The 15283-nt window shown below is 45.3% G+C and overlaps 1 protein-coding gene across 28 annotated transcripts in view; it reads left to right on the top strand.

Annotated features, from left to right (window-relative positions):
• Positions 1-15283, top strand: part of dlg2 (discs, large homolog 2 (Drosophila)) — a 190777-nt gene that overhangs the window by 29902 nt on the left and 145592 nt on the right. For 2 of the 28 annotated variants that reach the window (XM_086226427.1, XM_086226432.1), the window contains exon 1: positions 5248-5800. The exons of 24 other annotated variants lie outside the window; for them this stretch is intronic. In XM_086226427.1, the coding sequence (XP_086082553.1) occupies positions 5771-5800 (30 nt within the window). In that variant the 5' untranslated portion in view covers positions 5248-5770. Of the gene's footprint in view, positions 1-1481; positions 1606-5247; positions 5801-15283 lie in introns of those variants that run through there. 2 more of the 28 variants (XM_086226431.1, XM_086226426.1) reach the window with 2 other exon arrangements.

A 15283-nucleotide genomic window follows, 5' to 3' on the forward strand; every position in this document is an offset into this window, starting at 1 on the left:
TGTGTGTGTGTGTGTGTGTGTGTGTGTGTGTGTGTGTGTGTCCTAGTAATACTTACTTTGTTGGGTCTGAAATCCAATAACACACACATTTCTAATTGTCAATTTTAAATTACTTTTTGAGAGTTTGGACATGGTTTTAGGGTCGGCGTTAGGGTTCGGCGAGGTTTTGGGTCAAGGTTAGGTCAGGTTTAGGGGTCAGGTTTAGACATGTAGTTGTGATGGCTAATATTAGGGTAAAGGACTGAGGTGGTTGTGGTGATACTGCAGTAACTGTGTGGTCTATTTAATTTCATCACACTGTCAGCGTGTATGTGACACCACTCAAGTCCTTTCCATCTTTTCCCAGCTATACACTGTAACACTCGCTATCGCTATAATCCCAACAATGAGCTCACAACAATAAATGAGATTACATTTAAGCAAGGAGGGGCGCGGTGATGGGGGGACCAGAGTAAAGAAAGTCTTCCCTGTGGCTGTCCTTGATGTGACTCTAGATAACCAACAAGCTTCGAGTGTTTGACAGCAGGTAATAACCAGTCCCAGGCATCTGCTGGGCTTTCCTCTGCTGAATACTTCTGCTGAGTCTTTCAATCCCCTGCAACAACTGAGTGCAAAATATAATCATCCAGAAATATTTTGTGCTGTTTCTTAGAGAAAAGGCAGAGGCACTGGAGTGTTGCACCATCGTGTGACACACTACATTGCACCATTTTTAAATCACCACCGGCATTGCTTCCTGCATTCATGTGTGTATAAAAAAAAACAACCCTGCTTCTGACATCAGCGCGTATCAAAGAAGGCATTACCGTTATGATATATCTATGATAGGCTGGTAATTACAGCAGGTTCACTGGTCTGCCTTAATGTGCAGCCAACAAATCAGCGGCAACGCTGTGATGCTACCATGTCAATAATGACCAGAATCCCTGAGGAACGTTCCTTTTGAAGCTACAGAATACCACCGGGAATTGAGGCAGTCCTGAAGGCTAAAGGTGGTCCAACCCGGTGTGAGAGAGAGAGATGCACAGAGAGAGGGAGAGAGAGAAGAGAACACAGGACGAAGTATCAAAAACGTGATGCCAGAAATTAAACACAGGCACGCCATTTTCAGAAGTCCAACTTGATTGATGTCCGGCTTTTTAACAATACTGGATGTGTGGACTGATGCAGCTGCATCTTACGCATCAGTCTGGTGTGCGGGTGAGTATTTCGACACAGCTCAGCCCGTGTTGGGGTCACGTACAGGCCAGTTTAAAAACACAAGAAGCTTTTGAGTAAAGCCCTCCAGCAGGCTGTTTGCTGCGTTGTTCACATACACAGATGAATCCAAATTTGCTGCACCTTGTCCGTACGTATGAGCGGCAGCTAAAACAAAGGAGGTTAAAGCATTCCTTCTTTCTAATGCAATAAGTCGAAGCTCCCTGAGCCGCATCACCTAAAAAGATTAGTCCTCGTACTGTGACAGGGCAGGCCTGAGAGGATGAATGTGTTCCGTAAGAGCGACGAGAGACTGGGACCGTAGCTCTGCTTTGTTCGCAAATGAAAGCCGTCATCAAGGTCAAGTTCTGCAACACAGCCCGGGATCAGAATGGCCACAGCAAACAGGTAGCGGACCAGTGTGGGAGTGGGAGACGTGCTGCTGTGTTTCAGAGGCGTGTGTGAGTGAGTTGTAACGGCAGACCGGACAGTTGATTGATGCTTACATTCTCCAGAGCTTGTGGAACATTTGTAGTGCTGCTGCATAATTAATGGAGCAGTGAGTAGAATTCAGGTGGATGCTTTGGAGTAAAATTCAATGTTCATATAATAGTTTTCATGAGTTAATGGAGCTCAACGGTGGAACCTGCCATGTTGTAATGGCTGACTGCTCGTTTTCTTGTGGAAAGTATGCTACATGTTCAAATTATGTTCTTGTTCTGATGCATTTATTGCAATGAAATTAGTGAGGTTGAAGTTGGAAGCAGCAGACGTCCAGGCGCTGCTCCTGGAGATGATGGTCAGAGTGACGGCACTCATACAACAACACCAGCAGCGTCGTCGCTTAGCCATGTTTGGTGAAGGAAAGTGGAAGTTGTTGGTCCTCTCCTCTGCTTTCCGGACCAAAAAGGATGAGGATTAACAGGCTTATCACTGAGCAGCGGCCACGTGTGGCGTGAGCCTCTCTGTCAGGGGCTCCAGGCTTTACACTCCTGGAGTCCCTCATGGTCATCAGGTGTGCTACAAAGGACTGGACAGTTATTTCCTCTTTCCTGCTGTGTTTAGAGGGCTAACAAAGCAGCATCCATGCAAGTGATATTGCTGCTGCTGGCTGTTGGTGAACTTGCTGCACGCTATTCTGTTGATCCCACAGAGTGGTCTGACAGATGATCACTCGTGTCACACTGGGACCCCCGTGAGAGTTTGCTCCTCCTCCACCGTTAACGATCATCTCAGGTGACGGCGAATCCCCGCTGAGGAAGGAAGCAGCAGCAGCAGAGTGGCTGTGGGCGAAGCTGCTAACTGTGAGCCTGTTGAATGCTGACTTCAGCCTGCATGGTTGGCACACAGCTGCAGCTGTAGCTGCTGAGAGCAAGACAATAAATGGATAAAGTAATGATCACGATGATTCAAATAGTGATAGAAGTAGAGTTTGTTTGTAAAGAACTTCTCTTAATCAGTGTTACAAAGTGCTTTACATAAAAAGAAACAGCAGTGAGAAAAGAGGCAGTCATAATAAAGAGGAAAAGCAACTTTGAACAATTAATTATCAAAAACCATGGAGAAAAAAAAACATAGTTGTTTCATTGAGGACTTTAAAGCTCAAGTCTGGTTTTCCCAAACCCTCTGAAGGTTGATAGCACATAGGAAGTACATACAGTACAGCGTCTCATGAGCTCAGTGCCAAGACTTTACTTGTCCGCCATGGGAACTTGACCTCAACTCAGAGAATCACTCTGGACTCTGGTTTCCGGTTCCTCCCGGCAGGAACATGGTTCTCCATCTTCCTCAACTGGAAGAGATGCCGAAGGGATCACCACAGTGTTAAAGTTCCTCTTCAAAGTGACTTTCTTTGCTTCTTTAGTCAATCACCAGAAAAAAACAAACACCATCCGCTTTATTTTCCCCAGTTTTAAAGATCTGTTGTGTGTTGCTTGGGAGCAACTACAAACTGATGCAGGCAAGTATGCTGATTAACTTTTGTTTAAACTGAAGTAATGCATATATTTTCACATAGAGTGGGGAAGTGATGACAGGAGACACACATGGAGACCCAGTTTAATGTTAGGTTGATGATGCGATTACTCAGGACCAGACCCCGTCAGCCAAGCCTGCATCTAAGAACCCAAACACTGCTTCCTTTCTCTTTCATGACTGAAACTGAAAATGAAAATTAAGTTCTGCGTCATGCGATCCACTTGGTAACCTTGTAAAGATTCGATCAGTTCAGCACTCGGACAGTGTTTACGTACTGTTTCTGAATTTACCCACATAATTCATCAGGTAGACAAAAACAAAAAATCACTCTCTTTTTCTTGCAAAATAAATCATGCTCCGCTGGCTTTTCTCAGTTCGTCACTTATTGAAGGGGCAACCCTTGACTGGTTGATCCATGACTGGATTTGAGTCACATAACAGGCCCCCTTGTGAAAGCATGAAGACGATATGCTTGGTGTTTTCAGTGTGCTTCAGTGGTAATTTACATTGAATTCATTTACACACTCCTTTCTTCTTGCTCCTGATGAGTAATTTATTGCCAGTACAACTCCAGGCCTGTGCTGGGCTGTTGACCCTTTACACTGGTTAGTTTATCTAAGTTTAGTAAACTGACACCCATGGGCTGTGGTATTTTACTGCTGCACCGTCACATCTCATGAAGTAAGACAGTGCGGTTCTTTCATTTGTGATGACAACATGCATCCTAGAGTCAAGCAGCTGGAGCAGCAGTGAACCTGCAGCTGTCAGAGCCTGCCATTAGGGCTTTATTCCAGTGTGGTGATGTCTTTCCTGCACTCCTAGCCCATTAGCATACATGACAATTGCAAAGAGGATATTATGTGTTGTGCTGTTAGATGAGGGAGTGTGAACATGCCAGTGTGTGGTTTGCTGTTGGAGGTCATGTGATCGCGATTGGATAACTTAAGAAGTTATGGGTGAGTGATAGAAGAACCGTCAGGGAACGATTCATTTGATTTTGGACCAAAACATGAATCTGATGATGTCCCACCACCTTGATGGAGTTATGTGCTCTCTGAGTGTCCCCTCGTCAGTAAATGTGCTTGAATAATTTCATGCGCCCCCGCGAAAACAAAGGATTCATTCATGCAGGCGCACAGGTGGGCTCCTGAGTCCACAGCTTCTCTACTTTTTTAACTGGGAAACACTGAACAAGCAGCGCTCTTGTCCTACCGTTGACATATAGTAGTACATACTTGTCTAATTCCTTTAAACTGTGCTGCACAAATGGTGTACGCAAGCTAACAGTAGTTAGCTTGACTGTGACATTGACTAGAAATTCTTACAAACCATGAAAACCCAGGTTTGAGATCAGCTCAGATCAATATTCATCTCCCCAGTCGGAATTAAAGTTGCAGCATTGCTGAAATATGCACAACAAATCAGTCATCAGAGACTGGAAAAAGAATCAAATTCAGAGTAACACACAATACCAAATTTGAATTGTAATTTAATGTACATATTTAATGCAACAAGGGCAATTATTTGCCTGTTTTATATCGTCCACATCACTGGAGCTGTTTAGCCTCAGGGACTGTGTTCAGCAACTCGTTCAAATGAGGTGAGGTGAAAAGTGTTGCCTCCTTCTCACCTTGTTCATTGTTTAAAGCTTCATTCATTCAGGCAATCTAATTTAGACGCGTCGTCTCACTCTCGAGACGGACCCGTCCATCACCGAGGGCTTGATCAGTCGTTCATCATTGTTTCAGTTTCATCTGTAAATACTGGCACAGTGAAGTGCCACACACACACACACACACACACACACACACACACACACACACACACACACACACACACACACACACACACACACACAAAAAGTGTGTCGTGACACTGCTGTGTAGTTAAAATTAGTATGTCATTAAGTTCCAGACATCTTGCGTGGAAGCTAATGGTCAGTGAGACAGAGAGCATGGGAATCTAATTCATTCCGCTGAGCTGACGTTCTCGTCCTTCACTCTCCTCTCTCTCTCTCTCCCCTGCTCTCTCCTTTGCTTCCGCTCTCTCTCTCGCTCTCTCTCTCTCTCTCTCTCTCTCTCTCTTACTCGCTCTCTCTTCCCATAACGTTGCTTAGTCGCACCGCCCGGAGACAGGAGAGTGAGAAGAGGAAAACAAGAGACAGAGGATGAATAAGAAGGAGAAAAGCTTCGGATTTATTTTGGGTTGGAGGAGGCCAGGCCAGCTGCTTAGCGCTTTTTAGTGTGTGTGTGTTTGTGCGTGCGCGCGCGCGCGCGCGTGTGTGTGTGTGTGTGTGTTGGCTGATGACGTGTGCTCCGCTCTGAGATGGCGTTAGGAATCCTGATTGCCTTCAGTGCTGTGGAGGAGGCATCCCAATCCTCACAAGGGGCCCACATGCAGTAAAGTCTGTCCACCGTGGCTTCTCTCCCTCACCAGCGTGTCTTCTCTTCCTCTTCTCCTCTCCCTTTTCATGTTTGCTCCTGCCTTCTTCACTCTCCCACCTTCCTGCTTTTTTCTCCTCCACCGGTGGTGTTAGTAGTGATGAAACTGATCACAGGTTGAGAGCTCCTTTTTTTTCCTTTTTCCTCTGGCCAGCATGGACTGTCTTTGCATTGTCACCACCAAGGTAAGCGACCCAGAACGAGCAGATGATTCACTGGACTGGTGAGGGGAGGACGTGGACTTAGACAAAGAGAGCGTGAGCGTGCGGTGGAGCAGGAGGAAGGAAGCTCTGAATATGTGGTGGTTATCTCTCAAATATGGCATGTTTTCGTTTTCTCTCGTGGTCCTGATAGTCAGCAGCAACACCTGGTGGCTCCAAGCTTTGAAGTGAAGAAAGGAACACATGTTTTCTGGTTGCCGTAGGACGTCTCACAGTGTATTTACTCCGGGTTATCATCTCCTGACAGTGACAGATTTGTCATGTTAGTGCTGAATTTGTGAGTGTGTGTGAGGTGGTGATTCACTCCTCTACAGCATGCGTGTCAGTCAGTAGCACTGGGGAGAGCCTGCCTGCTGCCTGCCTGCCTGCCAGTCTGTTGAGATGGAGAAGCAGAAGTTAGGTTGAACTTTTTTCAGACAGCTTGTAGCTGTGCTGCATCGCTCTGCTCTCACAGCAGAGCAGCACCACTGAAAGCTCCCGAGCTCACTTGAAGGGTTTGCAGCAAACAGTGGTGCGAGAAGTGCTGGTTGTATACCAGTTATATAAGATAATAATGACAAGACTGTTGATGTAAACTGATGTTCTAGGTTCTCATCATACTGTGACAATCTCACACCGCTACAACCCCTGTTGAATTAATGAGAACACAACATTATTTTTTACAATATTATAAGACCACGGTCCTTAAACTGAATTGCATTATTTTCTATGAATAAATCTGGACTCTATCTAAATGTGCATACCTTTATTTTTAGGAGAAACTAATGTTTCAGTGGGAATGCTTCTACCGGCGCAGTTTACAGGATTTTCCTCAGCTTTAACCTCCATAATTAACGCTGACATTTTGTTGAGTAGTTATCCATAATAACGGATCCTCTAGAAAGTATCGAGTAGTTTTTACGCAGTGAATAAATCAATTCCATTTTATCAATGCATCTTGCATCAGGAGGGTGGAATGTTGAGGCCACAGCAGAGGTCTGGTAGTCCGAGTGGATTGGGGCCAGGTTGGCGTAGTTGTTGTTGTTTTGCTTGATTATTTGTTTGGTATTTTTGGCACGTCAGATTTATCCTCTTCTGAAGCCTTAAACAGTGGATGCAGTTCTTTTTCTTCACAACAATCACAAATAGGCTGTGGATGGTCATCATCCTACATGATTTCTGGCTTACGCTACAATGGAGGGAAAACTGAATTAGGACTGAAAATTCAATTTACAACCACAAAGTGCAACGAGGCTCAGAAACCAAGTGCTCCGTGCATTTGTCTGTTTATTGACCTCATGTGCTCCCTGTCTGTGTTTGGGACAGGGGTGCACCTTCTATTCTCATACCACCCTTTCACAGCACCAACACCCACTTTCATGCTTGTGGGGCTGACAGGAACCACAGGCCAGAATGGCCACTCAACAAAAAGTTGCAAACCTTTTGCATGAGTGAAGTCTGTCTCTGCTGCTGTCACTGTGTCTCTTTTAAGATCTGATTTCAACCGAATACACGAACAAGCAATTTATGAGTAACTTCCTTGGGAAAGAAATAAAAGTATCCATCCATCCATTTTCTATACTGCTTATCCGTTAATGGTCGTGGGGGGTGGAGCCTATCCCGGCTGGCATTGGGCGAGAGGTGGGGTTCATCCTGGACGGGTCACCAGTCCGTCACAGGTCCATCAGAAGTAATAAGGGGTTCAGTGTCTTGCTCAAGGATACTTGGACATGGTCACCAGGGGACGTGAGGGTCGAACCAGCGACCCCTCGCTCCTTGCTGGACAGTCCCTCTACCTCTAAGCAATGCCGCCCGTGAAATAAAAATAACACGAGTTATAACTTTTCAGAGACAACTCAACCAAAATATGTGACCATCCTTATTTGTGTGTGCATCAGAGAGACCTTTAAGTGATTTTTGGATCAAACTGAAGAGTTCCAAACTTTGTCAGGTTGCAAGGGCTTGAACACACGGACCAGAGCCAGGCTGCAGTCCATGGGCTGGACCAGAGTACTGCATGCAGCTCTGTGACACTTCGCATGACAGGTCAATCACTGGTAAATCGGTAAACTTGCTTTTGAGATCAAGTTAACGATATTAAAGAGCTGTTCTTATCAGTCACACCAGAATATTTGAGGGAGTGATTTCATGCCACAGTGTCTCCCTGAAATCGTCACAGTTGATACAACACCAAAGAAAGTGGGGACTCACTTTTTACATCTCACCTCAATCGCACAGCTCACTTGTGTGCTTTTGTCGTGGGATCTTTGTGAATGAGTGGACAGAGGAAGAATGCCAGCTCTCAATTCTGAAACCATTTTGGGTTTTTTTACAAGTGACATGTAAGACTTTTCTGTTTGCAAATATGTCCCTCATTTTGGATTGACACAACTGTTTCTCTTCAGCTCATTTACCCTTGAACATCTAGAACAGGGGTGGGCAACCATGTGCCATGGAGGGCCGTGTGTATGCAGGCTTTCCTTCCAACCAAACACTTTAACAGGTGATTCCACTGATTAACACTCCTCTGTGGCTGAAGGTGTGTCAATCAGTGGAATCACCTGTTAAAGTGTTTGGTTGGAAGGAAAACCTGCATACACACGGCCCTCCATGGCACATGGTTGCCCACCCCTGGTTTAAACAATACTTCAGCCCAAAAAAATAAAGAGTGGCAGACATTCCAAGTACTAACAAATCGCTGTCTTGAGTTTACAGAGGTGTTTTTTTTCCCTCTCTCCTTCATCATTTCTCTTCCACCAACAAGGACAAAGAACAGCAGAACTGTACAAAAAGGTCTGTTTCCAAACTCTCAGGCGCGTCCATGTCTTCTTCGCCCAGCTGTACGCTCAGCGCAGTGAAGGCAGAGGCGCAGGTCCACAGGGTACCAAACATGCTCGCTAGCTGCAACGGCAAAGGGCCTGGCTTATTGTCATGGCAACCAGAGCACATATTCAACAGTGGTGACAGCGCTCTGTCACGCTCAGTAAATCACACTTCCATTTTCATTCATTTAAGAATTTCCGGTTTGGTGACACTGTGGCAAGTGTGGAAGAGTGCGAGTGAGTTAGTTTGAAGGGAAAATGCAGAGCAGCTCTGGACACCTGTTTGTGAGCGCTTGAAAGGTGAAATACACTTTTTGGCTGAAGCATCACTTTGATGACTCCCCAAGGCTCCTCAGGTCAACAGAGAAACCCAAATGTTGATATACTGTGTGTAGAATTTATTGTATAACAGAACCGAGCCAAAGTTGATCCTTCATGCACGTCTTCCTTGCATGTAGCTGTGTTTTCCTTTTTAATAAGTTCCAGCAACGGAAGATGACGCGTGCTCGTGGACGGAAAATGATCTGGAAGTGTAGACGGTTCTCTTTCAGTTGGAGAGTGACACCAGTATCGATGAGCTGTGGCCATTTTGTCAAAAAAAAAAATGGCACTCATAGTTGCTATATGGAGAAGTAAAATAGTCACCAGCAGGAATTTTTTTTCCTGCTACCAAGCCTACCTACACCAGTTTGAGCGTCACTTTTCAGTCAATCAGAGAAAGAAGAGTCCAATGAATCCCCTTTTCTTCCCCTCTGGGACTGGTGCTCCTCACAGGCCTCGCCAGATCCCCTTGGTCCCGTAAAGTGCAGCTGCAGCATTAAAAGTCCTAGTTCAAGAAGAGATTCCTCATGACGTTTTCCACGTTGAGCTGGAAGGTTGACCGCAGCCCACTACATCATAGTTTGTTTTTGCATTCACCTTTTGAAGTCTCCACATGGGTAAGTGACATCATCACTGCATCAGTAAAGCTGAGCCAGCACATGACTAACATGAGTGAGTGAGTCTGTCAGGCTAACGGGAGCGTCCTGGCTGCAGCTCCTCCTCCTCCACGAAAAAGCCTCAACGCTGACTTAATCAGTCGCTTTCATTAGTTTTCAGCCGTATGCTCATGTGAGCCACTTGCCTGCCCGCCCCCCCCCCCCCCCACGCACACACACACACACACAGTATCACAAGCATCTATGCGTCCTATGTTTGCTTGGTATATATTGCATGTTAGTTTGTATTGAGCTTTTTTATTTATTTAAGAGAGTTTTAATGATTGCGATCTTAGTTACTGTTAATTGATACCAGTGACCTTAATAAACTCCCTTGTGTCACAAAGATATTTGTGTGTGTTCTTAAAGGCTGAGAGTGCTGTGTCTCATTAATTAGTGAGGTATTAAGTGAACATTCACTCTGGTACCCCATTATTATGAATTCATAACAATGATATCTGATGATTTTAATAATTAACAACTGTCTTTGATATTTTTCCTCTGAGACATAGAGAAATGGATTTCTTCTGGAAGTCTTTTAAAGTTCAGTCTAGGCTACCTTAATGGCCCCTATACCAAGGTGGTTTTGCCATGTCCTGGTCCGGGTCCTCTTGCTTCTCAAGACTTTAGTATTTTCTGATCATGCTCCTCAACACTGTAACCCATCAGCAGGCCCATCACGACCATTGTTACATCGGTGTGTCTGGAACTGGTCGACTGGGATTCTTTTTTCCAGTGAGACCAGTTTCAGTCCAGCGTCCAGGTCAATATTTTCTTTTATCACATTGACTGATTCTTCAGCAGCTCCATCTCCTTTGGCAACATTTTTATTCGTCTTTATTTTTGTCGTGCACCCAGTCGCATTGTGTGTTGATTTTTTTTTTTTTTCACTGTGGACATCAAGAAGCTTTGTCCTTTATTCCAGCAAATGTGGTTGCAGCTTCATCAATGTTAATCCACCACAATTCTTCCACAGCTCCTCCTCTGTAGTTCTCATACTCAGAGACAAATGCACAGCTGGTGCCTGGCAGCAGCAGCCGGTTTGCTCCTGTAATTCGTGGATATTTAGCTATGTGGCTGTGACATAACCGCCACTGGAACTTGTATCAGGTAACTACACCAGCAACATGGTGCATGAATCCCCCTGTAGACATGTATGGTGCTCTGAGTTCATAAATGGCAATATGAGCCGTGTAAGTTCTGCTTTTCAGATGGAGGTGAGATTTTAGCACCAGTGTCAGCGTGGCGTTTCCTGGGGTCTGTCTGCTCCGTGTGTCTCAGCTGAATGAGTCCGCTAGCTTCTTTGTGTTGAGTTTGAGTAAATCTCTGCGTATGAGCAGCTTTGACTGCGCCGAACTGGTTCCTCGATTATCTGCGCTTGTGGGGTTTACGAGGAAACTCCGTCTTTTTTTTGGTCTGTTTATTTCAGGATATGAATCCTGGATCAGTCACTTAAAATAAATCCCTTCCAGTGGGGTGATCTTGTCTTCAAATTAAAAGCAGCAATGCTTCATAGCTGTTATTGTTTTGTCCACTTTGAGTCTTATTCTGAAAATTCTGATGAGGTCAAGTGCTGTCATCACTGCATCTCTCTTTTGGACTCTATGCTCTATATTGGCATTCTTACTTGCCCCCCCTCCTGTTTTTACTATGACTGTGACTTGATGTTACCTCTCCCCCCAACCCCTTCTTTGCTTGGATGTCTCTCTGTACGCAACCTTGCAGTTTACAGGATTTATAAGCCCAGAGGCTGTAGATCTCATTGATTTAGGGTAGTGGAGGAGTTCATCTCTACATTTGATGCACGTAGACCTTGTATTTTTAAGTCATCTAGTTTGTCTGTAAATGCCACCAACATGCCGACTATCAAAACCTGTCAACAGGACAGGAGTCGTGATTTCTTGGTGTCTCCTCGAGGTCTCCTCGTATGGCGAGGCTCTGGCAGACGCATCAAGAATGGCGCTGTTGCTGTTTCATTCATCTTACTCTCTCTGTTGTGTTGTTGTCTTTATTTGCCTGGGCTTTCACTCGTGGTTTTCAGACTTTTCAATGAGCAACATTGCAGTTTCAGTATCATAATGTCAGACATTGTTTTTGCTGCCGGTTCAGCGTCAGCTTGTTCGTCATGCTCCTGCTCATCAGCATCTACGTTGGTCACTCTGTGGTTGTCATGTGATCATACACGCATGCTGCGCATGTCAGGACAGGTGTAAACTGTACAGTATCCACGCACTCAGAGGATGCATTGTCACGTTCAGAGAGACACACCCACGTACATTTACGTAAATGAAAAGGCAAATTGCAGCCTTTACTTGCGGTTGGGTAATCACACAGGTGGACACGCCCACTGATTGATGAATCCTGCATCAGCATAGAAACAGTGCTCATAACTGCAAATATAACAATCTGAGGCCAGCATGCAAGTAGCAACAGTGACCCAGTTGCTTTTTTCCAAATGAACTTCCTACGTCTGCCGCGACAGTTGTAACCTTCCAATGGCCAACTTTCCTGTCTTTTCCTTGCATGTCGTAGAACATACATGTGGCAGGAGCAGAGACCCTCGTGTTCAATTAGGATGTTCTTCCCTGAATATCCTGGTGAAATATTTACACACACTTTTGCATGAAAGCCATTACCGGTTCGGCCTGAGTACACTGCGCTATACTCGAGAGTATTCTATATGGTTCTATCCCCCGTATGTGGGAAGACTATAGGTTTTCAAAAATAGTCGCCATAAATGTGACCAGTTGCGAGCATGCAAGCTTTTGGAGATGGATGGAGACGTCCTCTTTCTCATTTGTATTTGTGGCTTCAGCCTAAATCTGAAAACCTGAATTTTGAGTTGCACGATTACTTTGACGTATCAAAATTGAAAGTTGTTCCTATGATAATCTATTCCTTCATATGTCGTATGGTCAGGTATACTCTGTGCCACTTTGTGTCTGATTCAGAATAAAAACACGATAAATCATCTACTCGTGCTTATGTCATGAGCTCCTGTGCAACGCTGAATCTGCTCAGCTCTTCTACCTCAATTTTTCAGCTCTCCATAATGAATGTGCACATAATGATATGCAGTTTTCATTGCATAGCCTTGTTACGTAATGCTTCGGGGGCATGATGAATACTGTGCTGCAGTTCAGTATGAGAGGAAAAGAGAAGGGTGAAAAAAGAGAAAGCTCAGGAAGAAACCACTCCTACATGAGTGTGTTGATACTCCGCCATTGTTGCTGTTTTTAGATGATCTCTCATCTGGATTCTGACACTATCAGTGAGGAAGTGCAGCACAGGCTCCTCTTTCATATCCTCCATTATTATATATGTGTCAGGCTGTTGCATGGGTTAATGCTCGTGTGTGTGTGGAGGAACAAGTGCTCACTGAGCCAGTTATTTCAGCTTCACAGCTTCTGATAGTGTCTCTTTACTTCTAACTACTTCTGCTGAAAGGGCCTAAATGCACCAACTTAACCAGCAACGCCTTTGTTTGTGCCAGTGCTTTGTCAGCCTGTGACATTAGAAATTAAATTGGTTGGGAATTGAGTTCCTTTGGCATGTAGATGCTTCAATTGGCCCCAAAAAGTCTTCTCCACAGAGAAACCTGGCGAGTGCATCCTCCTGTTCTTGTTTCATGGTTGTTGTTGAGTCAAATTCTGCAATAACTGCACTCACAGCTGTTGGGTTGCAGAAGAGCAGCTGGAATTCATTTCTGATCGGTTCAGTAACTTCCTAATGTCTCTAAACGTAGCTGCAGTCTTCAGTGTTTGAGCTCTTCAGATAGCTGGAGGTTCACCAGGGTGGGGGAAACCAGCTCTGACCTCTCTCTAAGGGGCCATACCACCACTTCCACAGGACTTTGAGTTGTTTGAAGCTGGAATGTTGATCCCAGTCTCCTCACCCTCTGTGGGTAACTGGACTGCTCAGCACTGTGACCCCCTGGGTTTCCAGATGCTGGCATACACCTGTCAATCAGTGTATTTTTCCAGGGTTCATGTATACTATCTATTGTTTCTGATTCATCCAGGCTTAATTTAATGTATGTGGAATGCCTCACAAGAAGGTTCAGGGTTGGAGCCCCGGCTGGAGCACGTGGTCTTTCTGGGCGGAGTCCAATCACCGACCCCATAAATATGGAGGCCATACAATGCATTGTCAGGGCACTTTTTTTGAAGATTGAACATGACAGTGTTCAATATTCAATCAATGGTGGCATGGTGGTGCAGTGGTCAGCACTGTGGCCCCCCAGCAAGAAGTTTGTGGGTGGAGCCCCTGCTGCAGCACGGGGTCTTTCTGGGTGAGTCTCCATGTTCTCCCTGTTCCTGCTGGGTTCTCTCTGGTTCTCCAGCTTCCTCCAAAGTCCAAAGACATCAAGAGGGGACCAGGTTAATCCAGACTCTAAATTGACCGTAGGTGTGGCTGGGAGAGCCAATGGTTGTCTGTCTCTATGTGTTGGCCCTGACATGGACTGGTGACCTGTCCAGGGGGAAGGCTGCTGGGATAGGCTCCACCCCCACCACCCCACCCCGCGACCCTTAACAGGATAAGTGTTAGAAAATGAATGGATGGATGGATGGATGGATGGGTGGGTGGGTGGCTGGATGGGTGGATGGATGGATAGAATGCCTCACCAAAGCCTGTATATACCACAATCACCTCTTTCACTCTGAGGCAATATTGATTCACCAGTACAACTCAAATGGAAAGTGAACTCCAGATGGAATAAAAAGTGTCTGTTGTCCTTCATGCCCTCATTAAAAAGAGGCGTATACAAATTTCCTTCTGTTTTTCCCTCAGCAATAACAAGTAGATAATAGACAGCCTCACAGTAACGGTCCATAGATGGTGTGTATTTACAGGAGTATTTTTAGCAAAGGTGACTCAGGAGATTCCAAGTTTCATCCATTCTGTTCCCATTCTTCTTCATTTCCCCCACTTTTTTCTATGTTTGGATGAACTCTGTTGGATCGCAGATATCCGACTGTGAGGAAGCCCCTCTGGGTCTGAACAGCAGATTCTCTCAACTGTTTCTCCATTTACTGTTTAATTATATCACAGTTGGGGTTGAATCCACAGGACTTGAGTTGTTTAAGGTGGCATGCGGATCTCAACCTCTTCACTCTGTAGGTCCTAGAGCGCTCAGCACTGTGACCTCCAGCGCTTTAGAGAATCAAGCACTGTGCTGCTGCCATTTTCTCAAGGTGACTGAAGTCATGATGGAACTGGTTAGTAAAACAGCATTTTCAACAAAACAACAGTGAATAATCTTGACTTGGAAAGAAAACAAGGATGCAGGCTGTGGTTCCCAACCTTTTCCAACTCAGGACCCACTTTTAACCCTCAAAAAAAAAAAATTGCAGCCAATCACCGACCCCATAAATACAGAGGCCATACAATGCATTGTCAGAGCACTTTTTTTGAAGATTGAACATGACAGTGTTCAATATTCAATCAATGGTGGCATGGTGGTGCAGTGGTCAGCACTGTGGCCCCCCAGCAAGAGGGTTGTGGGTGGAGCCCCGGCTGGAGCACGGGGTCTTTCTGTGTGAGTCTCCATGTTCTCCCTGTTCCTGCTGGGTTCTCTCTGGTACTCCAGCTTCCTCCACAGTCCAAAGACATCAAGAGGGACCAGGTTAATCCAGACTCTAAATTGACCGTAGGCGTGGCTGGGAGAG

This window comes from Aulostomus chinensis, chromosome 15, assembly GCF_037954235.1.
Source record: "Aulostomus chinensis isolate RoL2024-O1b breed Wild chromosome 15, RoL_Achi_v1.0, whole genome shotgun sequence".
Classification (NCBI taxonomy): domain Eukaryota; kingdom Metazoa; phylum Chordata; class Actinopteri; order Syngnathiformes; family Aulostomidae; genus Aulostomus; species Aulostomus chinensis.